This window comes from Ciconia boyciana, chromosome 21 (genome assembly GCF_034638445.1).
Source record: "Ciconia boyciana chromosome 21, ASM3463844v1, whole genome shotgun sequence".
Classification (NCBI taxonomy): domain Eukaryota; kingdom Metazoa; phylum Chordata; class Aves; order Ciconiiformes; family Ciconiidae; genus Ciconia; species Ciconia boyciana.
In genome coordinates this window covers 332,021-359,910 of record NC_132954.1, presented here as the reverse complement: position 1 = coordinate 359,910, position 27,890 = coordinate 332,021, and the positions used below count along the sequence as shown (strand labels likewise).

The following is a 27,890-nucleotide window of genomic DNA, read 5'->3' as shown; positions in this document are numbered from 1 at the left end:
GTGAGTTCCTGAGTGGGTGAAGCAGTGGTCCCTGGAAACAGTTCCGGGAAACCCCGCGTGTTGCCGGGGTCGCGCCGCCGTCCATGAGGAGAAGGAGGAGCGCGCGCCATTTGCCGTCGCTGCTTGGGCCCGAGCTGCGCCGCGCAGGCCCCGCTCCGGTGAGTCCCCGGGAGGCGCCGGGGGCGCCGGGGGGCCGCCTCGCGCGGAGGGGGGGCTCCGCGGCCGGGGGGCGAGGGCTCCCGCGTAGGCCCCCGCGGCGGGGCGGGCAGCCGCGGGCTCCGGGTAGGCCCGGCGCTGGCGGAGGCGGGCCCGGAGCGCTCGCGCCGCGTAGGAGAGCGGGACGGGGGCGTCGCTGGGTGCCGGCCGCGGCATGTCCGCCCCGCAGGCCGCGGCGGGGCGGGCGGGCCGGCCGCGCGCGGGAGCTGGCGCCGGGGAGCGGCCCGGGGGCGGGCCCTGCGGCCTGGCGGGGGGAGGGCGGCTCGGCGCCGCGGGGCGGCCCGGCCCGGCGCGGGCCCTGCATGGGGAGGGCGGCGCGGCCGCGGGCTGAGGCTGCCCCGCTCCGCCCGGCTACGCGGATTAGGTCTGCATGTGGCGGGGAGCCGGGACGCGCTCCTCTCGCGGGGCTGCTGCGAGGGCTGGCGGTGGCGCGGCCGCCGCGCCGGGAGTCGGGTCCCTTCTCGATCCCCTCCCGGCGCTGCGGAGCTGCGGTGCTGCAGCACTTCGGGCGCCCGGGTTGGCAGCGCCCGCGGCCCGGCCTGCCCTGCGGTGTGCCGGCGGGACCGAAGACAGCTGTCCGTAGAAAACGCATCGCTGTTGCAGCGCTCTCTCAAGCCTTGCGTAGCGTATATTGCCACGGAGCCGGCTGTAGGGAGGGAGAACTGCACTGCACCTACTCGCAGCTCTCAGGTTCGCGCTTCATGCTTTGGTTGAGAGAGTGACACTTGTCGATGCTCCGAAGAAGTTCTCCAGAATTTTGTTGCTAAGGCATTGTTTTTCTTAAACCATCTTTTACCGCAGGCCTTTACTAAATCTTCAAAAGTTTTGCTTAAGTACATCATTATTACTATTATTTTTAAAATGAGGCTCTGGTTGCAGGGTCTTAGCGGCCTTGTTACCTGTCGATTTTTGAACGCGGCTGGTTATGTACTTAAGCTGTGCTGGACTACTCCTTTTCAAAAAGTTGTTTAGATTCCCCTTCCCCTATATACTGCACTAAAGGATCCTGCCAGCAGTGATGTGTTTGTGCTGCGAAGGATGTTAATGCTCATGAAGCTGTTTTTTTCTTCTTTGAGTTTTTTTTTTGAGATTACAGTTTTGTTTTTTTTTCTTTGAGATTATACTTTGTATAACACTGAATTTTTTACGTCTTCCAAAAGTAAAGGTAATCCAGCCAGAATTCTGCATCTTTCAGTGTAATTTTTTTTTTTTAATCTATGCAAACTGTGGTGTTTGCAAACTAGCAGAGTCTGCTTGATAATTTTGTATCCTAGAAACTGTGTTTCCCATGAGTACTTAATATCCTTATCTCTCAGTTTTTCTGTCTAGATGTGAACGCTGTTGGAATAATATTTAAGCCTCCTGCTAACACTCAACTTACTAGTTTTGTCAAAAAAAGCAACATTGCCTGCTTTCTTAGGCAAAGATCTGAAAAATTCTTTGAGGGTAAATTCGTCAGAACAAAGCTCATTTTTGTTGAAGTGTTGCTTTGAACTGGGGTGCCGCAAATGTTGTTCTGTACGACCCAAACAACCAGATGAGCTATGAATGGCCAACTCCAGTTAGAAACAAGCATGTACAGACTTTATAGCTCAGGTTAGCAAAATGTAGTAGCTTCTGGTGCCGTCCGTGCTGTATTTTAATGGCACTGATGTGCACCTTGCTAACCTGTTGTGGTAAAGTAATCTCCCCACAGTACTTGTGTAGCTACTGAAGCATAGTTTCTGTATGGGCTGTGCTAGTCTCTTGCTTAGCATCATGATAGAGGTTCTCAGATTTTTTCATTCCGTGGGGTTATGGAGTGGGAAAGGCTGAGAACTCTGCGCCTAAGGGTTGAGGGTGCTAACTACGCTTTATCATAAAGATAGTCTGCCACTGAAATGCTGGTGTGGAAACGTGGCTAATGGGTAAAGGTCTTCAGGGTGTGATAACTTCGAAACAAGTCTTCTTGTCATTCATGCTAATAAACACCTAGTATATCATAATTGAGCTATTAAAATGTACTTTCTGTGATTGAGTAAGCTATGGTACAAAAGAAATGGCTATAATGCCTTCATGTGCCAGTAATGTTTGTAACAAGTGAGGCTTTAATAAACCCCCAGTTCAGTCTTTTAATGTGAGTTCTTATCTTCCCTTCACTCATGTGTTTCTTTTCTTCCTGTTTTGACAAGAACCTTCTTGAAGTGTAAGGCATAACTATAGGGACTACACTTGTTTTCTTGTGGTTCATTAAAAAAACCCAAAACAAACAAAAAAAACCCAGAAAACTTCCCCTCAATGCTATTTTTAATGTGGTCTAACTTAAATGCTTGACACAGATATATTGGATAGAAGGAAGAGTAACATAAGCAAGTTGAATGACTTTGGTGCGGAGTTTTTATGTATAAATTAGTTATGCTTCCTGTGCACCTGAGCTAAACAAGTTGAGTTCCTCCATGAAATCAAGTTACATGGCAGAAGGCTGAAAACAGTATTGATGTATAATCACTCTGAAGTTGGTTATGGTAGTTTGAGTTATTGTCCCTTTGCTAGAAACTGCCATTCCTGCTCATTTGAGCTGTTACTAAGCATGTTTTGAGTTAACTAGACTGTGAATTTATAATTAATTGGATGGAGTTATACTTAGATAGTCTGTGGGTGGCAACCTCTGTTAGAGGCATGGTATAAAATACAGGGAATAGTAACATCGTGGCTGTTTAACCAGTGATTGTCGGATTGAGGCTGAGATCAAGTTTCTGTTTTCAAGATGCCATACACTAGTAGGCTCAGATGTGTGTTAAATTTTTTTTCTAGGAAAATTACTATTTGAGCCATTTGAGTTATTAAACATGAAAAAGAAGGTTGTTTCTGAGTAATTTAGAAGCACCTGTAGTTTTAACCTCCTACTTGTCATATGATTAGAGCTTAAAATAAGGACTAGTCACTTGCAAATTACTCTTTTGAGATGCAGGAGTTCTAGGTGAAAGATAGTGGATGGCTAAAAACATGTTTTATATCATGAAGTATTCGTGGTCTTCAGAAAAACATTATTGGCAACAACAGTGTGAAGTTTGAAACAAGACAATCCTCCCCTTCCCGGTACACACAGTTCTGAGGTGGGGAAGCTAGGTGGCCTCTCGGGCACCAGTGGAAATTCTCCTTGCCTATGTAAAGTTGCCCCCAATGTGTATTTATTACTGCTGCTCATTTGGTAAGCACATTTCTGTGTACGCTGTTTTAAATTCATTCATTTCTGCATGTTTTAAAAACAAATGCATATCCCACACATACTAATATACATAATCCTTTACTTATAATCCACACTTAAAATCTTTTTGATTCAACCAGTCTCCCTCTTTTCTAGATATTTGCGCTACTTAATGTGAGGAAAAACTTTTGAGTGCATGCGGGTGCTCTTCTGTGTGGCCCGGGCTGTCATAGGCTGACTCACATGGACACACTGTGCATGCAAACATGGATATCACTCCTCTTTTTCTTTAATATGCTTTTAATATTTTTTTTTTAGAGGAGAACAAAAATGTTAATAAAATCATTGTGTGTTTTCCTTACTGATAAAATTCAGTTAAAAATATTTTTCTTGACAGCTACATCTAGCTGATGTTATCTAGAGGGAGAGCTAAAAGATCTTTTTCAGCTATGACTTTCACCCATGTATCTCTGCTGAGCTCAGAGTGCAGATTTGGTATTGTAAGAAATGTAATTTTGGTTGTTGGTGATCATTCACAAAGAAAAGTCAGTCTAATCTCAGATTTCAGGCCAAGCTTGCAAAGCCAGCAGGGAATCTATTGCTATAACTGTGAAAAGAAATACATTTCTTCTGGATGCTGTCAGGACCTGAATATTTTGACAGCTACGTCACTTCAAATTTTTGCAGAGTAAATTTCTTTAAGAAAGTCTTTTAAATTAAGTTTGTGACAGGAAATAGTTAAAATTTGAACACCTAAACTGAACTTTTCTGGCTGGTGAACATGCACTGCATTTGACTTAAGTTCTTTATGAGGATACTAATTTTTAAGCAAAAATAAACCATGCAGCTAGTGAATTAAAATGCTGAGACTTAATTTACATTGTCTAAAAGCCTGCTTGGAGCATTTGATCAGCTGTGGTGCTGTGTAGTAATCTGATACTTAGAGGTTAGATATTGCTCCACACACTGGAGTATGTTTGTGATTAAGGTAGATAACTTTTCATGCCGTTAGGCTGCAAATTGTGCCTGTCAGAAGTTTCAGTTATTGAACTGCAGATGAGGTGTTGCTACCTGGACACAGAATAGCTGCCAACCTTTTGTTCAGTTATAGGCAACACTGAGAACAGTGCTAAACTTTTGGGTATCTGACACTTGAAAGCTAATCTGGGTTTATGAAAAATACTGTCTGGGAGCATCACCATAAGCCACTGAAGTTTAGAAGGTACTTGTAATTGTTTCAAATAACTTACCTGTATTTAAGTATTGGCTTAGCCTCACAGTTCTTGGTGGTTTGTTTTTTTTTTTTTTTTGCATACAGAGAAGACAATATATGTGTAAGTAACCGATTTTATAAGGCAGCAAAAAGGTGAAAACAAAAAACCCCCCCTCCGTATATCTCTTTTGTGTATATCATCCTATGCATTTTTGAGAAGAGGGATTTAGAATGATACTGTACCCAAAGCATTTTCAGTTTAACTAAACCCCCTCTGCCCTGCACTGTTTCAAATTTGAGATCTCGCAGAGGCTATCTAGCAAGCAGACATCTAGCTGATTTTTGTTTTCCATGAGTTTTGTAACCTATAGAAACTTCATGCTTAGTGTTTTAAGAATTCCATTAATACTTGTAATGATAGGTAAGCATTATTGTAGTCTTCAGGTAGCATTTTTTGTCTTTTGTAATTAGGCTATAGTCACGGTTGCTTTTAAGTAAACTGAATTGGTTAGAAAGCAATTTCTCTTCCTCAAGTAGCAGAACGTGTATGTGTGTGTGTGTATATATATATATATATACGTGCTATATGGCTATGAAAAACTTCCTTTCTTTTCCTCGCTAATTGCATAAAGAAGTGCCATTTGATAGAGAAACAACGTGAGGCTGTATTACATCTCTCTAAAATTGCCCTTCAAGTCAAGACAGCTTTAGTAAAATCACTACTTTTCTGTCTAAAGAAAAATGATTTTTTTTTTCCTTGCTCAAGCTTGCAGATCTTCATAGGATATCTTCCAGAAAGTTCATGAGCTGTAGTCTAGAAGGGATGGGTACCCAAGCGGCTGTTAGAGGTGTTGTTATGTTTGGAGACTTGTTTTGCAGCGTAGTAAATAGCTTGAGGCTTCAGCTTTTTTTTTAAAAAAAACCTGTTCTTGAATCATCTTCATACCTGTATTCCAGTACTTAATTGCATTGCTCCGACCATGCTGCATATCTCTGGTTATCATTTCACTGCTGATCATCGACTTCTTCCTTGTCTTTTAAAGCCCGAGGCTCATTTCATTTCTGAACTTAACAGCTGATCATCCTAATGTTCTCTGCTGGGTAGTTGAACTGTCTCTTGTCAGCCTTTTTATTTGAGAGTGCTAAATATCAGCTGGCTGGCTAATTGAGAAATTGAAACTGTTTTTAATGAATTGGGCAAAGCCCACTGGAATTTTCTGAGAAGATAGTTGTGCATTTTTCAGTGCACATATTTGGAATCAGTTTGTTAATTCTGAAAGCAAGTCTTTTCGTTAATATAAGAACTGAAGATGCTGCAGTCATGGCTTCCTTTTAAACCAATAAGTTATATTATAAAAAAAGTAGCTGTGATTTGTAGAGCTTCTATTTGAGTAAAACTGAAAGCATGGAAACAGTTCAGTTGCAGCTTCAAATTATAATGTGCATAAGAGTGCAATTTTTCTCTTTCTGTCCTTACTGAGTTCTGATGGTGTTGTGAGAAAGTGTTTGGCTAGTCTTATGCAGCATGTTGGGTTTGAAGGAAGACATGGCAACAAGCCAAGAAAGTGAAAATTAGCAAACGAGTATTGACATTTTTATACATTAAGCTACCCTGCAGGGTTATGTGTTCACTAAATTTTAAACGATTGTTTTAAAAGTAGAGGAATGGGAAATGAAAATAGCACTAGCTCTTCTGATTCTTCGTTGAAGGATGTTGTTATTGTATCCCAGCACATTCTAGCTGCTATGGTAACCAGTTAACTTACCGACAATCAGCAGATAAAGTTTAGACATCGTTATGTACATGAAGTACATTTTTAAAAAAAATTATGTAAATTCTTCCATGTACATTTTCCACAGTATTAAGGGTTGTACTTTCTTTTGAAACTTAGATCAGCTGCATCCAAAAAGTATTAATTAAAACTTTTGATACAGGTCATTTGCAGCATGTATACCAATTAGTTTAGATAAATCGTGCATTGTCCTACAAACTAGTTATTTCTGGCTTATTGTAATATAGCTCCTGAATTTTTTCCAGCAGCATAATAAAATGGCTAATCAGGTGAATGGTAATGCGGTACAGTTAAAAGAAGAGGAAGAACCAATGGATACTTCCAGTGTAACTCACACAGAACACTACAAGACACTGATAGAGGCAGGCCTCCCACAGAAGGTGGCAGAGAGACTTGATGAAATATTTCAGACAGGTATAATATACATTTCTTGTTTCTGACTGGTTATGAAAGTGAGGGCATACCATTTTCAAATTTTTATAGATTAAGGTTTAAAAATTCATTGTTTTTGATCTGTGTAGCTCTGAATGTTTTGCTACTTTGACTTCCCTAAAGGCAAATTGGGTTTGACATTGACTATTACTTGACACATCCTTAGTGTTGTATGTGATATCTTAGTTGCTTTAGGGCACAGAGCACTAGTTTCTTAGACGTTGTCAAATAAAGATGTATGTTTGAGCATACTAAACTGTACATTTTTTTTTTTCTTCAATCCGAATCATCATTTTGCTTTTACTTTTCTACTGTCAACTCCTCACAGTCGTTCTTAAACACTCAAAGGTTGGATAGGTGACTTAGTGAGGGAAGCAACTAGCTTGTCTTGCCTGGGACTACATTTGAATTGAGTCTGCCTGTGGATTTTTTGTTCTCTCTAGTTCTGAGTGGACAGTTTAATCCATGTTGGTTATTACACTGAAATGTTCAGTTTGACACTAACTGCTTTTCAACAAAGTTGAGGACTAAGCTATCTAGCAAACTGAGTAATACCTTGCTGGTAGCAAGTGGTCTCTGCAACTCCTAGAGAGGTTTCTCTATATACAAAGGTTTTTCTATTTTGTTTTTGTAACCCCCTCATTATTTTGTCCGATAGAGGCTTCCTTTTCCTCTTTAGAGTGTGTTCTGTGAACAGATTTACACAAAGCAGTAGAAATGCTCTATGCGCTGATCTTGAATGCCTTGGTGGCAAGATGACAGTTTTTGTTGAAAAGAGTCAAAATTCCACTGATCAAGTGAAGGCAGTTCAAAAACAATACCTTACCAATCTTCAGTATGATACTCTGGCTCACATGGATGATGTCTTTTGGAAGTCATTCACAGTGAGCTTTCATCAAGCTTTTACCAGCTTTTATTGGCTTTAGACATGCACTTTCTAACTGTGGGTCATGATGATGTGCACTTGATGGTTTGAGAGAAGGTGTAAATGCCTGGGCAGAGGAACTGGTGGGGCTCTAACACGTGTTGCAGTTAGGTTGTGTTGTGAGGAGTTCTTAAGGGATTTAGAAGCTTTTCAGCCCAGAACCTGACTACCTAGTATAATTCCACTGCATGAGTAACCTGAAAACATTTATTCACGCTTCCTTAATGCCACTGAAGATGTTCGCATTGTGCAGGGGCCTGTCAGTGAAGCAAACTACTTTCGACACCCGAGCTAAATTTGGGGTTGAACTTTAGGATTTTTAATCTCCTGAGGTCTTACATGAAAGTTACAGGTGCCTTCCAGTATGCAGGATCACTTCTGAAATGTAGTCCTTGGGCTTGGCACTACTGTGCATTTTTGAAATCAAGTAGCAGTTAAATAATCTGTGTATTTTGGAGATAAAGCTGTTGCAAAGTGTGTGGAGTTCTTGGTATCTGTCCTAAATTTCGCTGTGTAGTTTAAAAAGTGCAAATCTTAGTCTGCACTTCTCACACTCCACAGCATATGCAAGCGCATTACAAAAGGAAGGAAATAACCTGTACAGATCCTGAAACAGAAAAAGTGCTTCAGAACTGGTCCAATGTTTCTTGGGGGACTCTGTACCTGTAAAATTAACATTAGCCTTTTCGGGTACATAGCAGGGCTCGAAATAATATCTTTTTGAATTCTGGCTCTTGAACTGCATAGAGCAACAAAATGAGTAAAAAAGAAAAAAAATTATTTTAGACATATAGGAAGTCCACTGATTTTTTTGCTTTTTGAAGTTGGAGGAAAGAGTGAACAAACCATTCTACTTCCTAGTATTTTGTGGGGTAGAGCTTCTAAGCATTTGATCGTCAGTTAGGTAGCTCCTTTTTCACGTACAATAGGATACCTGTAATGTCCACATGTCAGCTTACTCTAGAGCAGCTCCATTCAAGAGACGGAAGTGTGAAACTTAAAACGAAAGACAAACAAAATCCAAATTATTACAAGTGAGCCAGAGTTCACTGTTTCAAATCCTGGTGTGTAATACTGCTTTTGTGCAGCAGATTGGATTCCTGAATGTTAGAGAACTGTTACACATGGGGTATAATCTTGCACGTCAGTTAGTGCTTAGGTATATACATTTTAATTTAACTTTTTTCATTGTTGCACTCATGTTCTTTCATATACTTGTGTAGGAATATGTAATTATATTAAATGTATAATTCTGTTGCTATGGAACATAACTTTTTGACTTTAAAAGCAAACTGCATAGTTCTTAGTTTGTATGAAATTCAATAGAAATCTGTAACTTCTTTATCTTTAACTTTTAGGGTTGGTAGCTTATGTCGATCTTGATGAAAGAGCAATTGATGCTCTTAGGGAATTTAATGAAGAAGGAGCCCTCTCTGTATTACAGCAGTTTAAAGAAAGTGACCTGTCGCATGTACAGGTAAGGTGAGAGCTCCAGGAGTGTGAGCACATAAGTATAAACAGTGTTCTGGCACTATTGGTAGGAGAGTTGTAACTTAGAAGTTCGTTGATGTTGCTGTATTCTAACATTTCAAATCCAAATCACAAGCCTGTTAAAAATTGCCTTAAATGTGTAGGTATTTGAGTGCAAAGCAAAAGCTCCCAGATAATAAAAATGAGCGTGCTACTGAGAAAATAAGGTAAAAATACTACCTGGAATCTGATGATTTTTTCAGTCTGACAAGTTCGTTCAATTAATTGTTATATTTTATCTAAAGGATTCTTTTGACATTTTGTTTATTACATTGGCTTGATAGAGTGACCTCACAGTATGGAGTGTAAGATTCGGTGGATTCCCAGGGCTTTTCATACGCACAATTGAATTATTTTGTAAATTGTATCTACAGAACAAAAGTGCATTTTTATGTGGAGTTATGAAGACCTACAGGCAAAGAGAGAAACAAGGCAGCAAAGTACAGGAATCAACGAAGGGACCAGATGAAGCAAAGATTAAGGTAACACTTAGAAAATACTGATTATTCTGTACTACCTGATATATTACCTGTACGCAGACTGAATTAATTTTGGATGTACTTAAAAAGCATCAATACTACCTGGATAAGTGTATTCGTACTTGGCTTTAAAGAAATGTATGCATGATAGAGATTCAAAAGAGAGAGCACTTGTTTGAAATGCAGATCTTCCTGATTACACAATTGCCAAAATGCATGAACTTAATGTTATGTAAGGTCTATGAAAACATTGATATCTATTTAAGAATTGTCTTAGTTGTCCTTTTATATTAAAACTTTTACACACTCATAAAATTACTTCGAGACTGATTGGACATTTCAACAAGGTGTTAGTATATTAAGAAACTCTTCTGTTGTGCAAAAACCTAAGTACCGAGTGGGTGAAGAGAATTGCCTGGTGTTCTGGAGTTCTTGGGGTATAAAACTCTTCTTGGAGTTCTACGTATAAAATGGAAAATAAGGGAAAAGAAAAATGAGTTCTTTCCAGTGACCTTGCAGTATAAAACAAATGTTGCTGTTTGTGGTGGCTGTTTGGGGATTTTTTAAACCCCCCAAATAACAGGTTTTTTTGTAGGTTCTGTCTGTCCATGTATACCTTGTTATCAAATGTGGCAAGGAGCAGATAAGGAAATGCTTATCTTGGGACACTTTTTTATTCTTTATATTTTAACCCACTATCCTCCCCCCAATAACTAATGTGACAATTTTTTTTCAGGCTTTGCTAGAGAGGACTGGTTACACTTTGGATGTAACTACAGGACAGAGGAAATATGGAGGCCCTCCTCCAGATACTGTATATTCCGGTGTTCAGCCTGGTATTGGAACAGAGGTTAGTATATACAGACTAATCTGTTATTTTGTATGTTTGTGCAAACTGATAAAAAATACTTGAAAATAAACTGTATTACAAGTGAAAGTTTAAAGTATTGTAGAGGAAAGAATTCTTCTATATTTGTGTGTCTTAATCAGTCTTTCTTACTCCTCCATATTCTGCAAAAGACAGGATAATAGGTTGAGGGGGGAAAAGCAGGGGGAATATACTAGGAAAGGCTATGTAAAAATTCTTAAAATCTAAAATCATTAAATTGTCAGACTTCATGGTCCACCCTAAAATAAGCTGGGTCCACCCGGCTTATGGTCCATCACTTAAAAAGTGACCAGTGTAGGGATTAGCTGTATAGATACATAAAAGCATGACTCAAAGGTATCTGACTCTGTTTACAACATAAATGGAATTTAAGTGACAGTAGCAAGGTTTATTTCATGCAATGTGCTGAAAATGAAAAAGACTTGGGTATTGTATAAAGATATTCACATACAAAGTTTTGAAGAGGACAGCTGAGATTAGTAATTACTAAGGAATTGTTTATTTGCTTTTGTTTCAATCTGTATGAAAACATCCTTGATGCTCGCATGGACTGATAGTGAAACTACAACGCTGACGCTGAAAGAGTCCACGTAGCTTGTTTCCTTTTGGAAAGTCTTGCATTTCTGCATTCAGAAAGGTGGCTTAGAAGTTGTTTACCAACTCAGTGGTGTTGCCAGGGTGATTATGTGATGGTATAAAGTGTTATTTAATTGCACCATACCTCACTGACATTAGGAAACATTTCTTTACAGAGAGGGTGGTTGAACAGTGGAACAGTCGATGCCCCAAGCCTGTCACTGTTTAAGAAGCATTTGGACAATGCCTTTAATACGGTTTAACTTTTGGTCAGCCCTGAAGTGGTCAGGCAGTTGGACTACATGATCGTTGTAGGTCCCTTCTAGCTGAACTAGTCTATTCTACTCATGACTGAAAATACTTGACTGATCTTAAGTATTTTGTCCTATCGGTGATGGTTAGCCTCTTTGGGAAGTCACAGGAAAGCTGTAAAGTTGGCTGTGCTTTAATACTATTAAGAGTAATTTTTTGTACTTTTAAGTTCCCTGAAGCTTGGTAGAACAAGTAACTTGTGGATAAGATAAGAAGATAAATGCTTCTCCCATGAATCAGCATTAGAGGCCGTAGCAAAACCCAGCCAACTAGTTGCAGAAACCATACCTCTACCATATTAATTTATCGCTGGCATTTTGTATGATTTAAAGACTGATTACTGCTTTAGACATGCTGCTTGGTTTGACTGGCTGAGATGCTGAACACCTTCCTGAAACTGGTGTATGCTTTATTAAATTTAGTCTTTAGCTCTTGCTGTTGAGCTGAGGCATAGTAATCAACAACTTAAACACGATCTTATGATTCGGTAGACTAGGCAGACCATGTTTGAATACAAGTGACTGGAGATTATTTTGGCACTTTTTGCCTCCAGAGTGAGGGGTGTGGTGTGGGGTTTTTTTGTTTGGTTGGTTTGTTTGTTTTTCTCTTAAGCTTTTGAGAACCACTTCTCTTTTGTCCTCAGCAGTTCTAGTTATGTGGGAGTGTAAATGCCTCTTTTCTAATATTGTGGGTAAAAATATGAAAAAACACAAGTTGTATCCCTTTGGATTGTGGCAGTGAATCTTTTGTGTTTGCAACTTATTTAAATAATACTGAAGCTCTCATAGCTTGTGCTAGCTCAGATATGTTGATGCCAGAGCTGTCACTGGTGTCTGTAATAGCAAACTTCTGGTTTTTAAGGACACTCAAGTACTGTTACTAATTTCAAGAAGGTACATACCAGGTCGACTTTTTTCCCCCAAGATGTATCAGATCTTTCTACTGTAAATATTTGTACACCAACTAGTTTGTCTTTTTAAAACGTAAAGTGGAATTAATTACATGTTAACTCTTTAACTCTCTTTCAATATGTGCTTGAACATTGTGCAGTAAAACTGAAGTATTGATAAATAATCTTATGGATGTTCAGCATGTTGAACATTCACAAATTGTCACAGTGAACATTTTGCTGGAAGGATTATGCGGGTGAAGCTGTCCAATGTATTTTTTCAGGTGGGTGGGCTTTAAGAGCAGTTGGACCTTTTTGGAATGTGATTCTGTAATAAAGACAAAGTAGTTACAGCTGTGTGGAAGCTTGGGGGAGAAAATAATTGCAATAGGATTTGATATTAACCTTGAGTATTCCTTTTATTTAAGGACTTGCTGCTCCAGTGTAAAGCATTTTGCTTATAGTGAGGTCACATGACCTTGATACTTGGAGACGTTTATGGGAGCATTTATTGGATGAGAATGGAAGCAATTATCTGAGTGTTTCTTTCTCTCCTTACAGTGGCTTAGTCATTTGCATCTGCAAACATTGATAACTGCTTATTCTCAAGGGGCTTGTACAGTGCTCCTTTGTTTTGCTTAAAATTGCTAAGAACTTTTTTCTCTGCTTTTTCTTACCTCCTGTTACACCAGCTGTTCTTAAAGATGATAGGAAGGGTTTTAAAGATATCCCCATCCATCTACCCCCCACCCCCTCCCCTGGGACTAAGTCTAGTCAGTAAGCACATCAGGAAATTCAAGGTCATGATTGAACCTGTGCATCTTGCTAGCAAGCTATGAGCAAACTTCAGTTTGGTTATGAAAATGCTTGAGCTGTGTATTTCCTTGCTTACCTATTCTGCAAGGTTTTGGTCCCTAGCAGGTTGTTAGTAGTTTATTCTAAACACTTTGAATACTCTCAATCACGCTGTTGTGACTAGTTTTTGATGCAGGAGTTCTTTTGGAGATTCTTCTATAAATCACCAGATTAGATTTAAGAAAATTATCAACTTCTGGAATGTCTTTCAAGTTTATGGATTATTTTTTGCATCCTTTGAGATGCTGAAGCTTTTGTATATACCGTCAAGAAGATGCTTAGAAGCGTCATAGTGAGGATGATTTCTAAAGGGAATATTCATATTCTGTGAAGAAAAATAAATTCCTTGGCAGGGGGAAGTAATCAGAATGGGTCCTTGAACTGAAAGATTGTAACTGATGATTTGCATAGCTCATCAAGCTCTGCTTAGGTATGCTTGCCCTATGCTAACTGTAGCTTATCAATTTACTAAAGTGTATATGCAGCAATGCTGAAAAAAAGAAATTTTTTGGTGGTATTCAAATTCCATTTTTTTACACAAAACTACTTTAAGTTGTCTTATTGTGGTTTAAAATAAACCATTTGTTCAGCAACATTGGAGGACACATAGACAGTAGTAACTTCTACATAGCAATTTCAGTAACTTTTGAAATTAAGTGCAGACAAGACAAGGAAAGAAACTGTTATAAATATTAAATTCAGTCACAGCAAGGAGGAGTTTGTTTAAGTGTATAAGGAACAAAAGGAATTAGTCATAAGTCCACTACTAGTCAGGGATGATGAAGCTTTCATGCAAACAAGACAAGCATTCAGTGTTCCAGTTGGATAATGCTGGATGGTAAATCTAACATCGTATCTGTAGTGTCTACATTTGTGGGTAATACCTAATGAGGTTAAGCTGTATTTGCTAAACTGATTAAAATACATATTTTTCACTCCTGATCTTCAGTCTGCTGAGGAGCTTTTAGTTGTTAAATTCAGCAAAACGGAAGGATCATTGTAACATATATTTATCTCTTTTTTTTTTTTTTTTTTCTTTAGAGGAGGGTGAAAAAAAAAATCTGACATTCATGTGGCCTGTCCAGACTAATGTTACACCAAAAATTAAGGAGGTGACTGATGTGGTACTTGTTTTCCATCCTTCACCTTTTGGTGTAAATGAAGATAATACCATTTAAAACATGATTTGAAGAACAGGAGGCTTCGCTGGTAACTGTAAAATACCAGCCCTTTACCCCACTATATAACAGGGATAGAGGGAAAGCATTTTTCAAAACTTGTGCAGTGCAGCTAGCGTGAAGAGAGTAATTGACTTAAGTCTGTACTGATTGCTGGATTAGTTTCAGTTTTATTGAGGTGTCTCCAGTTAAAGTAAGTCCTACTCCTAAAGTTTTGAGAGACTTCTATTTCAGTGTTTTTCTTGAAAACTTGAAAATTCTGTAAAATTTGCCCATAATGTGCTAAGATGATGTGCAAGGTTAGATATGTATATTACACCTTACACTGTATAAAAATGGAGGAATTGCTACATGTCCTCTTCAGAGCTGAATTTTATTGGATAAGTATATAATAAACAACTTTGAATGTTGTTATCAAAAATGCAAAATCACTCTTAGCTCTGTGAATGGTAAGTTGGTATTGCATCTGCTCCTCTGTGGGTGCATGGTCAGAATTTGTAACAAAAAGTCAGAAAAGGGTTGTGAGACTAACTTGCAGTCTGGAGAATGTTATGTTATTGGAGAAGTTGGGGCAATTTAAACTGCTTTTGTCCATAATAAATTGAATGGCAAGAATCGGATACTGTAATAACTCTAACTTAAGAAGCAATGGTATAATAAACTCAGCAGGAGTTGAACTAGACAAAGTTTGTGCTGGATTTAGTACAGAAATGGAATGTTGCTTTTGTACTGGAAGAACTGTGGGGGTTCAAAGGTTTTTGCACTGTGCCAGAATTTTTTTCCACTTCCATTTTTTTCTTTTTTTTATGAAGATTGTAGATTTGGTTGAGATGAAGCAGTCATGCAGCCTACATTAATTAACACTTAAATCTGGCATTTAGGAAAGATTGACTGCAAAGCACATGAAGAGCACTATTAAATGGAGAGAGGTTTTGAAGAAGCTCTTGCAATGCTGCAGTACGCTTCTGTTAGCTTGTGGTGACAACAGAAGAGGCTCAGTTGTTGAAATAACTGAAGGATGCATCATCTAGAATGCAGAAGTGGATTGCACCCCTCAGTAATGCTCTGTAAAGTTGTTCAGGAAACTGAAGTTGAATTTTTTCCTAGTTAAGACTTTTCATAATTACTCTTCTAAAACAATAATAAGTAGTAAAGTGGAATACTTTGTACAGGCCCTTTAGGAAGCAAAACTGGAGAAAAGTAAGTCAGTGATCCCAACAAAGGCCCAGAAGTGATGCAGTTGCATCCTACTTAGACAAGATGCCTTATATTGTTTCACTGATAATGCCAGCTTCCAAAGTTTTTCCACAGTACTCTTGTTGTGGGACTAAAAAACGAAACAAGACATCTGATATTTACGTTCTTTGGTATTTCAGCAACTTTATTCAAGCTTATCAGCATACCTAAAAAAAAGTTATTGCATATGTTTCTTCTGACCCTTGCAAGATGCTCACCTGGTGCTTGTCAGGTCTAGTATTGATCTTGTAGTTCATTAACATATTAAGTTTACAGGCTCAGAGCAAATTCATTTAGATGTGAATTACTCCCACAGAGTTATCTAGTCCTTCTGTTATAAATGGAAGTTACTCTAGAATATAGGTCAGATATGAATGTATTCAAATTAAATCCTGAATTCTGTTTCTCATACTAGCTCCTTGAGTGTATTACCTGAACTGTAGTTAGCAGTCTTGTGTAATTGTTGGTGTTCTAAAGCTTGTAGAGAGTGAGCTGAAGAGACTGGAAAGAAAGGAGGAAACAGAACCTTTCACGATGGTAAATCTTTGGTAAATAGCTGGAAAAGTAGACTTTGTTTGTATTTGGGTTAGGGTTTTTTTTTTTTCTCAAGTCTTCTATTCTGGTGTGTTACCTTTCTGCTGGAAATGGTGGCATCTGAAACAAGGAATTTAATGTGGACTTTTTACATTTGACTGACTTGAAAACAGTTACAGTTTGTGGAGAGTTCAGCTGACAGTTTGACTGTCTTAGCAGCAAGTTGGGGTTCCTGTCTTGTGCATTTCCATGGTGGTATCATTTTTTTTGTCTTTAAAAACTGTGCATGGGTTTTGGAATGAAATGTTCTAGGTAAAGACAATGGAAATACCTATCTGTAGGGATTTCTAAGCTTTTTGGGGAGACAGGAGGGGAACGCCTGTTGGCTCTGCCATTAAATTTTCACTCAGTATGATAAATCCATTCCTTTTTTTCCCAATAGCAAATAAATCGTGGTCAGTTGGCGTTCACACTGAACTGAGAGAGGCTAAGCTAAGTGAAAGAAATGTTCTGGAAACTGAGTTTCAGGAATATCTGTATAGCGTAAAGAAACATCTAAAGGTTCTAGCTTTCCTTTGGAGGAAAAGAATTTGTGTTGCACATTTTTAAAATCAGAGTCATCATGCTGTCCTCACAGGTTTGTTCATATCAATGCTTACATGGGCATTCTGAGTGTCTTTAGTTTTGGAATTATCTGCTAAGCCTTCAGTACCAGATATCACTATGGCAAGGCCTCACCTAGATGGAAAAGGTTGACTCCTCCTAGCTTTTTTTACTACAAAAAATATTTGAGGTTGAAATAAGTAGAATTTGATCTTACTGGGTGTTTGGAATGTTTTGCTTGTATTAGCAATTCAGAGGTTTTGAGAATTCCGAGGAGAGATGGAATGATGAAACAATTGGGGGAGGGGCTTTCTAGGGAGACCTCAGTTGAAGAGATTAAACTCCTTAACAAAACTTTATCAAAGTTTGTTGACATCGCTCTATGTAAGGAACAAAACCATGAGGACTCCAGATTTTCCCAGACAAATACTAAAACATTCAGTTGGTGGAAGCTGAAACAAATACAGACTGGAAGTAAGATTACAGCATGTATTAAAAGTGGAAAATGTGCATCGGGCAATTTAAGTATTTTTGTAGCGCTTTTTTTCCCGTCTCTGTAGCTTTCTAATGAAGATTGGGCTACAGAATGATTTGAAAATACTGCAAGAGCAAGGAAGTGCTTGGCCTACTTTAATATAGGATACCCAGCCACATAGTCTGTAAGGTCTTTGTTTTTAATTACCAAAATTATAACCAGGTAAGAACCATTTGCCTCTTCAGTGGTGGAAATTTACAGCCTCTTCAATGTAAATAACAAACCCAGGTTTTCCATCTGTAAAACCTAGTACTAACAGCGGGAGGTTTAGAAGGCTTAGTAGGGCACACAATAATGTTGGCTGCTGTGAGGGCTGCAATGATGGCTACGGTGTTTCTGTTCTAATGGTTTATGCTGCAATAGACTTCTTTTCCCAGGAACTTTCAAGTATTAAAAGTAAGTTTGGATATCTGAAAAAGCTTTAAGTGTCCTCTTCCTTTTTAGGTTTTTGTTGGTAAGATTCCCCGAGACTTGTATGAAGATGAGTTGGTACCACTCTTTGAGAAAGCTGGTCCAATCTGGGATCTGCGCCTCATGATGGATCCTCTTTCTGGTCAAAACAGAGGTTACGCTTTCATTACCTTTTGTAGTAAAGATGCAGCACAGGAAGCAGTCAAACTGGTGAGTAACTTATTTTCAGACTGGACAGGATAATGTAAACAGCAAGCATGTTGGTAATCTCTTAGGTAATGAAGTCTTTGAAGTGTTTCATTAAAGCATCCATTGACAGACTCAAAATTTTACTTAAAAATTGCCTCCTGATTTGATTTAGTATATCCAAATAATGTTCTACTTCTAGGACCGTAGTCTGCTATAGCCTACTGCTAGAGTACTTGGCTTGATTATAGTAAGAGCTTACTTGATTACAACTGGAAAGTATATTCTTTAAGCTTCACTGTGTTTAAGTTTTATCACCCTTCCTACTATAAAGAGCTAATTAGAGGTGCTTTGTTTTGCTGCTGCTGTTGTGGAAGAGGTCTCGGACTTGGTGCTCTTTATGGTTCACCATAAAGTGGCCTTTAGTTCTTCCCAATGGCAGTCATGCAATCAGCTCACTATGTGGAAACCTGACTTGGCCTGCATCTAGATGGTTTGGCAAAGGACACGGAGCAATCCCTAGAGAGTTAAAATGAGAGGCAGCAGTCTGCTTAGGGCCCTGGTTCATTTGGCTTTGCCCCTGCCTGAGAGGAGGAAGTAGAATTAGGCAGGTCAGTGTGTATCTCCCAAGGTTTTGGATATGGCTGTGAAATACTGCTTGTACTTTGAACCAAAACAGGAAAAATGCTTTATCTCATTTGCCTTAGCAGAATTCAGCTGATCCTGTATCAAGAAGGGGGGGAAGACCTAAACATCTAGTTAAGCTGTGGGGAAAAAAACCCCGCTGAAACCTAGAGAAACTTATGAAGTGAGTCTGTTGTCTTGTAAAGGCTTCAGAAGGAGTCATTGCCTCTAAATGTTCTAGTGTTTGTTCTCTCAGATATTTTCATGTATTTAGAAATAGTTGCAGTTGTTATGTTAGGCTCTTCCAGGACTGGGAATTGCATGTCCCTGCTTAGGCTGTTTTTCCTTTCTAGAAGCTACTTGGATGTTTCCTGAAGGAGATGCACAAAATATGTTTTTGCAATTGATTGCTTCTGGGTTTCAGTGTTTGAAGATGGTGGATATGAATTAGTAACTTATGAAGGAAAAATTGTTTTGAAACTTTTTTCTTTTTTTGACCAAGTCGAAGGTGCTCAGAGTTGTTACTTTAAATTTTTACTGATGGAGGGAGATGAAAGGGAAGACGCTGAAGTGACAGGAGATGTAGCAAGCAATGTGCTACTGATGGAAGACTGACCTTCATTCCCTGGATATTGCACCAAATCAGTGGTTTCTTGGGAATACATTCCTTAAGTCTTGTATCTGGATTCCCTTCCCCCTACCTCTTCCACCCTACCATTATCCGGTAATGGGGCCAGGCTTGTATTTACATGAAATATTTTCCACAGACTACCAGGGGAAAGGAAAATGGGGCAGACACATGCTGAATTTTGGAGATAATTAAGCCTTGATAACAAAGTGAGGTTCTTTCAGAAAATAAACTTGAAATTTTGAAGTCTTGGTTTCTCTGCACCAGGTGGGCCTTCTGCTTGTGTTTGCAGATATCAATGGGAATGGGATTGTTTGTAGGTAAAATGGCTTTGTAAGATAAGACATAATTTGAAAAGCAGATTCAGATTAAATTCATGGTACTGGAACACAAAGTTTTATTGTGTTATAAATCACTGTTGTATGTGAAGCAAAATTCTGAAATGTTTTTGTCTTCTTTAAAGCGATCTTGTTTGTTAGCTTGTGGTACATTAACATTGTTCTAGTTCTGCTTGAATATGAAGGGTACTGAAGGTATTGCTCTGTCATCTGTATGGCTATGTCTCAGCTAGGGTAAAAATGGCTGAAAACTTGCTTTTAAAGAATTGGATGACATTTTCAGAAGCTGGCTGATGATCAAACATCTATCCTCTTAGGTTGTGTTTAAAAATCCTACCTAAAACAAAGATGATGTCTATCTTGAATTATCTTTTTCTTTTTTTTAAAGGTTGAACTCTTGTAACTTTAAAAACCTATCAGGAGTGTTGGTGTTCAGAGTAATCCAACTGTGGGCACAAACATGAAGCAGTGGGCTAAATTTTTTTTAATGGGAAGTTTTAAAACTTAACAGTAAAATTTCTAGAGTCGTAGCATTTACAAGGTCCAAAAAATCCCTGCAGTGGGGGTAAGGGGAACAAGGTCACACACTGATTTAGAGTTTTGAGTATCTTACAGCAAATGTGCTCAATGTTTAAAAGCTATCGAAGAAAAGTGGGAGAACTCTTGGTATCTATAATGCTATGTATTTGGTTATTAATAACAGCAGCAATGACTGATATTGAGTCCCAGCACAGGAAGCAGTCACCAATTGTCTAGAAAGATCTTTCCAGTCTGAGATAAACAGTAGGTGAATGAATTCACCCCATGCAATTTGTATCTGTTACGTGTTGTTTCTTGTACGTCAGTCTCTTTGTAGCTTTCCATTCAGCAGAACTTCTGAAGTTTCTATGGAAAACCTAAGCTTGGCGACGTTCTTCCAAGTGAATGCTGGCCCAAATACTGCAGTTCTAGTAATTCTCTTCCAATGCGAATCAATACACTATGCACAAAAATAGTAGATCATGAAGAAAATCAGAAGCTGATTTTATGATTCTGGGGATCTTTTTATCCATATTATTGTGCATAAAGCAAATGAATGGCTTCTTATTTTCTCAGTGTGACAACTATGAAATCCGTCCTGGGAAGCACCTTGGAGTATGCATCTCCGTGGCAAATAACAGGTTATTCGTTGGGTCAATTCCAAAGAACAAGACTAAGGAAAACATATTGGAAGAGTTCAGTAAAGTCACAGGTAAGACCTTCTTAATGAGTTTGTCACACTGATCCCAAAATACCATTCAGTCTCCTTTTTGTAGGTCTAGTTATTTGGCAGATGCATTCAGCTATCATTTAAACTATTTCCAAGTTGGATTCCAAGTTTGTTTCTGGTAGAAATTTTGTATATCAAATATATTTTATGGTGGAGTGTAAAGAGACTAGTGTTTGTTTTACTGATTGTTAAATGAATGATGTTGTAGGTTTACAATTTGAGATGGAAACAGCACAAACGAACTCAGGAAAAAAGTGAAAGTCCTAATTCTGTTACCTGTTCTAGCTTCCTGTTGAAGGCTCTGTATTTGTAACTGGATCTACAGTGGATTCTGCTTTCACAACTGAAATTTTGGGGGACCCTCAAACAAATGTATTGTTGAGGAATGATGGGGGGGAGGAGGGAATACTAAATCAGTTTAGAGGGAATGTTATTATAGAAATAGTTAATGTCAGATTAATTTCTGTCCCAGTTCTTCAGTGTTGTTCCCCAGTATATGCAGCAGGTAGGAAGAAAAGTCAGCTCATCACTGGAAGGATGCTTCTGCTTTAAATAAGAAATCGAAGTCTTGATCGCCTGCTCTTGTTCCTGTAGGAGAGTTTTAATGTACTGCTTCTTTTTTAGGATTGCTATTTATAAGTACTTTAGGGAAATGGTGAAAACAGAAGGTGAATATTCATTTAGTTATCTCTCCTCTTTTTGGAGAGACGTGGAAGAAACTCTTTCCAGCTTCCCCTGGAGGCAGGGAGATGCCACGTATTAATGCTGACTGCTTTTAAAAAATGTAAAAATGGTAAAACAAAATATAGAAAACTTACACTGTGTGAACTGTTCAGGTTGGTGTTTTGCAGGGCCTAATTGTGAGGTAGGTTTGTTCTGGAGAATTTCACCTGCTAGGTGACCTGTTTCTGGGTAAATTGTATGGATATCTGTTATTTGTTTTGCTTTTCTTGTGCTCCCTCCCCCTTTCAGGTGTTAAATTCAAAGGCTGTGTATTACAAAAAACAAGTGAAGGCATTTTAGAGTAGACTCTAGATTTTTTTTTTTTCTTCCTTTTGAAGCTTAATACTAAAGACCTGTTTTTCAGAGGGTTTGGTGGATGTAATCTTGTATCATCAACCTGATGATAAAAAGAAGAATCGAGGATTCTGCTTCTTGGAATATGAGGATCACAAGTCAGCAGCACAAGCTCGCCGCCGCTTGATGAGTGGGAAAGTAAAAGTCTGGGGAAATGTTGTGACAGTGGAATGGGCTGATCCGGTAGAGGAACCTGATCCAGAAGTCATGGCAAAGGTAAGTAAAAACATAACTGGAGGCTCTTGTGCTTTGGGAGGAATTTCTTTATGCCATAGTGACAGATCTGTTCCAGCTGAGCAATGCTAGTGTTGAGGGCATGGTCTGAGCACTGCAAATTGGTTGCCTGTGTAACATGTTAGGTACATGCTACATGCTGTTGTAACTGGCTGTTCACATTTGAACAGTAGTGTACAGGGTTATCCTACTGGAATGGCACATCAGTCTGTTCATTATCTGCTTCTGCTGATAATGAATACTAGGTGGGTGTTTTGTAAAACTTTTCCAGAGTGAGATGAAGTATGCATCTCTGTGGTTACACGGAGGGTATACAACCAAAATAATACAACCATCAATCAGAAAAAGGAGGGGCGACAAAGGAAAATAATTAGGCTGTAGCTTCAATCGTGCATTCCCGTGCAAGGTTCAGTGTAGGGAATGACGTGCTCTTTATCCCTCTGTTTTGGGATAACTCTTTGCTGCTCTTGAGGTCTATTACTAAAATTTTACTGGGATTTGTAGCATCCCAGAAGCAGAAATCAAAGTTGGATATTCTTCTGGTCATGGAAGGGAACTGTGGAAGGAGAGAAGTTGTAGAAACTTCATACAGGTAACTACAAGGCTTTCTTTTTTTTTTTTTTTTTATAAAGAGGTATGGAATTTATAAGGTTACTCAAAATTTCTTAATGCAGAGAAGGGAATAACATCATATTAGTTTGTTAGTTTCCTTTGAGGTTTGACTTTTAAAAATTACAGCTTGCTTTCTCATTTTTTCACCAGGTTAAAGTTTTATTTGTAAGAAACTTGGCCACTACTGTGACAGAAGAAATTCTTGAGAAATCATTTTCTGAATTTGGAAAGCTGGAAAGAGTAAAGAAGTTGAAGGATTATGCTTTTGTTCATTTTGAGGACAGAGGTGCAGCAGTGAAGGTAGGTTGATTATTCTTTCCTAGATAAATTGATGGTGAGCAGTTTATTTTGAACAAATGGTTTTAAGAAATTTCTTTACAGTAAATATCTAGATAACATAATTTGTAGAGCCCATTTAATAAGGTTCCCATTGTGAGAATTTTAACACTAATAATTTTGTTCCTATGATTTCAGTAGCTAGGAGGATGTGAAACTTGCAAAGGACAAAACTGTAGCAAGTTAACAAGTAGACTGGAAAAGAGGTATAGACCAATGCAGGAGAGTCTAGAGAAGAGGAAAAAAAAAAAAAGATCAACCTAGACAATTTTTCTGAGGAAACACTGACAGAAGGTATCAGTTGTCTCTCAAAGACCCCTATTTAAAGGCTGTGTGTAGTTTTGGAGTGACAAAAGTATTGAATAGAAATTGCAAGGTAATTAAAAAAAATGCCTTGTGAAGGGGAGAAGAATGACACTAGCAACTGCCTTAATGCATTACCTGTTTTTAACTCTACATGCTCCCTAGAAGGTTTCTTGTAAATGACTTCTTAAACATTGGAGGTCATTATTGTAAGCTTCAAAGGTGTCTTCCTTTGTATCTAAGAGCAGTTGAGAAGGTTATTAATCTTTGCTGTTTGTACTTCAGTGGATTGAATTCTACAGAAATTACTCCATCTATTTTTTAAATCCATAGTTTATGGGGGGAAGAAGGAGGGGAGGAAATGTTTTGCACCTGGGAGTCTTGAGCAAGTATATTGTATGTGGCTACATAGACAATTCAAAGGCTCTTTACTCAACCTTATTAATCATTTTATAACCATTTAATTGCTTACAATTTTCCTGCCCACCAAAATAGGGTTTAGAATACTCTTTAGTTTGGCTTTAGGATGAACGTCACTCATATTTAATGAAGTTGAAGTCAGTTTCGATAGATTTAGACCATGTCCGAGAGGGTAGGAGGTTGTTGACAGAAAGGGTAGGTCAGCAACACCTCCTGAAATCTTTTAGTGTAGTATGTCTTTAAACACTTTCCATTCCCAGTAGACGTTACTTCTAAATGCTCTTTTAGATTTGAGCAACTGAAAACTTGTAGCAGATGAGAAAATGCAGATCAGATGCAGTACAGCAGAGCATCTCTAATGCTCATCATCTCTGAAACAAGCTGGAATACTACCACATCTGCCCTATGTGGTGGCTGATTTATGGCCACTAAATTGGTTTATGAATTTTGTGAGATATTTTGTGTACGGGTATGGTGTTTGTTTTTTAATGAAAGTGTTATTATGATATTAATGCATGGAATACATGGAATTGGCCCATTGATTCCAGTGTTTACTTATTTTCATACCTTCTTTGAAGTAAAACACCATGATCTCTAATGTTTTTGAGGCATGTAGCTGTACAGACATGTAAAGTCTTTGTTAATGCAAATATTAATACCCAGAAATGTTAAATGCAAAGCAGATAACTCCCGGTAAAGAATTGGGGGGTGTACTCCTAATAGTACTTTGTGTATGTATATTAAGTTCTCTTTGTGCGTGCATTTGGTAATTACAAATTACACGTTACTTTTCTGGAGGATTCTTGCCTCACTTGATGAGATCACCAAGTTTCAGGGTGGTTTTGTTTTGTTTTGGTTTTTTTTCCCCCCTTAAGTATGTGTCCTCAGAAATACTTGATTTCCTCAGAGGCACTCATGTAGCACATTCAACTAGCTAGGAAGCTAGAAATATACATATAATACAAATATAAAAATATTCTTTCTCTTGTGTATGTGTGTTCTCTATGTGGCTTACAAGTACAGTGAGTGTTGGTGTCAGTGTGAGTAGTGAGAACTTCTGTCAATTTATTTCTGGAACATTTCCAAGGGATATAGGAACATAAAAAGTGATGGTGTTATGTCTGATTTTTTAAAAATAATGCTCAATATGTTTTAATCCCATTCTTTTCCCTTATATAAAGAGAATTTTTTAAAAATGCTGCTTCACTGTAACTGGTGAAGAAAGTGGCACTCAAACAGAATGTTACATATTATTCTTTCAAGTAGCACAGAAAACAAGCAGGTGGTATAGTTCAACCTGGAGCAGCCCAACCATCTGGTTTCTTTCACTAAGTTTTAGTTTCCTTTTGAACGGAAACAAATTTTTAGATGTTTCTCTTCTAATTTTTGTACAGGCTATGAATGAAATGAATGGGAAAGAGATAGAAGGGGAAGAAATTGAAATAGTGTTAGCAAAGCCACCGGATAAGAAAAGGAAAGAACGTCAGGCTGCCAGACAGGCCTCCAGAAGCACTGCGTGAGTGTTCATTCTTGCACTACTGTAATGCTGCAGAATGAAGTTCTGCTGTAAAATATGAGCTAGTTTAGAAGAACCTGAATGACTTTTCTCCATATTGTGTATTGTTAATCAACAAGGGGAAATTTATACTTTATTTTGGGAGACTTTTGAAGATAAATAATTGCATGTTTCTTTTTCTTAATAGGTATGAAGACTATTATTACTACCCTCCACCTCGCATGCCACCTCCTATTAGAGGCAGAGGCCGTGGAGGGAGAGGTGGATATGGCTATCCCCCAGATTACTATGGCTATGAAGATTATTATGATGATTATTATGGTTATGACTATCATGACTACCGTGGTGGCTATGAAGATCCCTATTACGGCTATGATGATGGCTATGCTATAAGAGGAAGAGGAGGAGGAGGAAGGGGTGGGAGAGGTGCCCCTCCACCACCTAGGGGGCGGGGAGCACCACCACCAAGAGGTAGAGCTGGCTATTCACAGAGGGGGGCACCCATGGGACCGCCAAGAGGAGCCAGGGGTGGGAGAGGGGGTCCTGCACAGCAGCAGAGAGGACGCGGTGCTCGTGGAGCCAGGGGCAACCGTGGGGGCAACGTAGGAGGCAAGAGAAAGGCAGATGGGTACAACCAACCTGATTCCAAGCGCCGTCAGACCAACAACCAGCAGAACTGGGGCTCCCAACCCATCGCTCAACAGCCGCTCCAGCAAGGTGGTGACTATGCCGGTAACTATGGTTACAATAATGACAACCAGGAATTTTATCAGGATACTTATGGGCAACAGTGGAAGTAGACAAGTGAGGAGGGATTGAGAATATTGGAAACATAGAATTGGCTATAGCTCTACATCCTTCAAAACAAAATTGGCTTAATGTTTCATCCTTCAGTAGCGATTGGCTGCCATTTGTATTGGGCTGAAGAATCACTCTCTTGTGTATATACTCGAGTCTCTTAGTTTTCTTTTTTCATAAACGCACTTGGACATTACTGGGCTTGCAGAATTCCTGAACTCCATACGGGGTTTCAATGCTTTTATCATTTTAGGCTTCATTTTAGCAGTTTAAAAGCAGGAATGGCACACTGTTCAATCATGATTTTGCAGAACTTCTGGTTTTGGACAGTTTCTTTTTTTTTTTTTTTTTTTTTTGATTTGGGATAGACTACATAGGAGTATGCTGTACATAAAAGTAAAAGCTAGTGCTTTGTCTTAGTAGTTTTAAGAAATTACAACAAATTAAGTTTTCTTGTATTGAAAATAACATGATTGTATGTTTTGCATTCCTAGAAGTAGGTTAACTGTGTTTTTAAATTGTTATAACTTCACACCTTTTTGAAAATCTGCCCTACAAAATTTGTTTGGCTTAAAACGTCAAAGCCGTGGCAATTTGTTCCTTGATGTGATTGTATTTCCAATTTCTTGTTCATGTAAGATTTCAATAAAACTCAAAAATCTATTCAAAACATTACCTATTTCAAATTCAATTGTGTCCTAAAACATTATTTCATTGGTAATTCTTGCGAAAAACATTGTTTTCAAAGTATAACTGCCTATGTGAGTGATCAAATTCATGCAAAATTTCTTGTGCTTTCCAACATGTAGCACTGTGGACATCAGACTGAAAACTAGGAGAAATTACAGATAGCCCAAAGGGCACTCGTTGTTTAATTGCTGTTCAGTAACTTACCAGCATCTAATTTTGAAACTTTTTTTTCTTTTTAAAAGTGTTGCAATGTATCCAAACATTCACGGAGATCTAATTTAAATATAATCTTCTAATGTAATGTGGAGAAGGAAGCAGAGCCTACAATGGTGTTAATTTTGTTCCTTTTTATTATGTACTGTGGAGTCCCTCTAGAGGCTATTCTGTTAGGATCCAGCCATAAGGTATTATTCAGTGTACAAACACATAGGGAGATGGTTTTGATCTCAAGCATCTTAGTCTAATTAAAGATAATATTCGACTAGGGATGAGAATTATAAATTAGGTGCTGTGGCACAGTAAACTAACTTCTTGCTACAGATAACAGAAACATACTCTCCATATTCTGCTTATTTCTGTCTTGACATTTTAATTTGATGTTCTGCCATGATGAACAATTTGCCTTAGAATTCTCATGCCTTGTAATAAAGGCTGTTTAAAAAAAAAAAACAAAAACCAACATATCCTTTGGGGGCATTACTAGCTACATAATTGGGGTATTATGTGTTACTTTGACCCTTGTCTTGGACATTCCCAGATGTCAATTTTAACTGGCGACTCATGACATTACTCTTCTGTTGCATCTGAGCTATTCTGTACCCCAATGAAGAACATTTGCTTCTCAAGAAAAGAGAGAAACAAACGGATTTAAACTTTCTCTAAAGAAAACTATTGCCGGACCTCTAAATATCCAAATCAAATACGTTGCTCATACTTGATTTACAGCATTCTAAACACAGACTATTGAGGAAGTTAAACTTCAGTGGTCATACTCCTCCCTTTGTCTTCTATTCCTGTCTGGTGTCTCTCAAGTGTATTATGTCAGAATGCAAACAGAAAGATGAGCCTTCCCACGCTTTACTGTTG

The 27,890-nt window shown here is 38.6% G+C and overlaps 1 protein-coding gene across 5 annotated transcripts; it reads left to right on the top strand.

Moving 5' to 3' along the window:
- Positions 1 to 26,786, top strand: HNRNPR (heterogeneous nuclear ribonucleoprotein R). 5 transcript variants are annotated; one of them, XM_072884873.1, is made up of 11 exons: positions 1 to 158; positions 6,658 to 6,823; positions 9,125 to 9,243; positions 9,671 to 9,778; positions 10,512 to 10,625; positions 17,827 to 18,003; positions 20,665 to 20,800; positions 21,906 to 22,111; positions 22,892 to 23,041; positions 25,195 to 25,316; positions 25,504 to 26,786. In XM_072884873.1, exons 1-11 carry the CDS (start codon positions 84 to 86, stop codon positions 26,114 to 26,116), a joined length of 1,986 nt encoding a protein of 661 aa, XP_072740974.1. In that variant the 5' UTR covers positions 1 to 83; the 3' UTR covers positions 26,117 to 26,786. The 5 variants fall into 5 exon arrangements, with proteins under 5 accessions (XP_072740974.1, XP_072740973.1, XP_072740975.1 ...); XM_072884872.1 differs by having other exon boundaries at positions 4 to 158; positions 6,655 to 6,823; XM_072884871.1 differs by having other exon boundaries at positions 36 to 158; positions 6,637 to 6,823.
- The last annotated feature ends 1,104 nt before the right edge of the window (positions 26,787 to 27,890 follow it).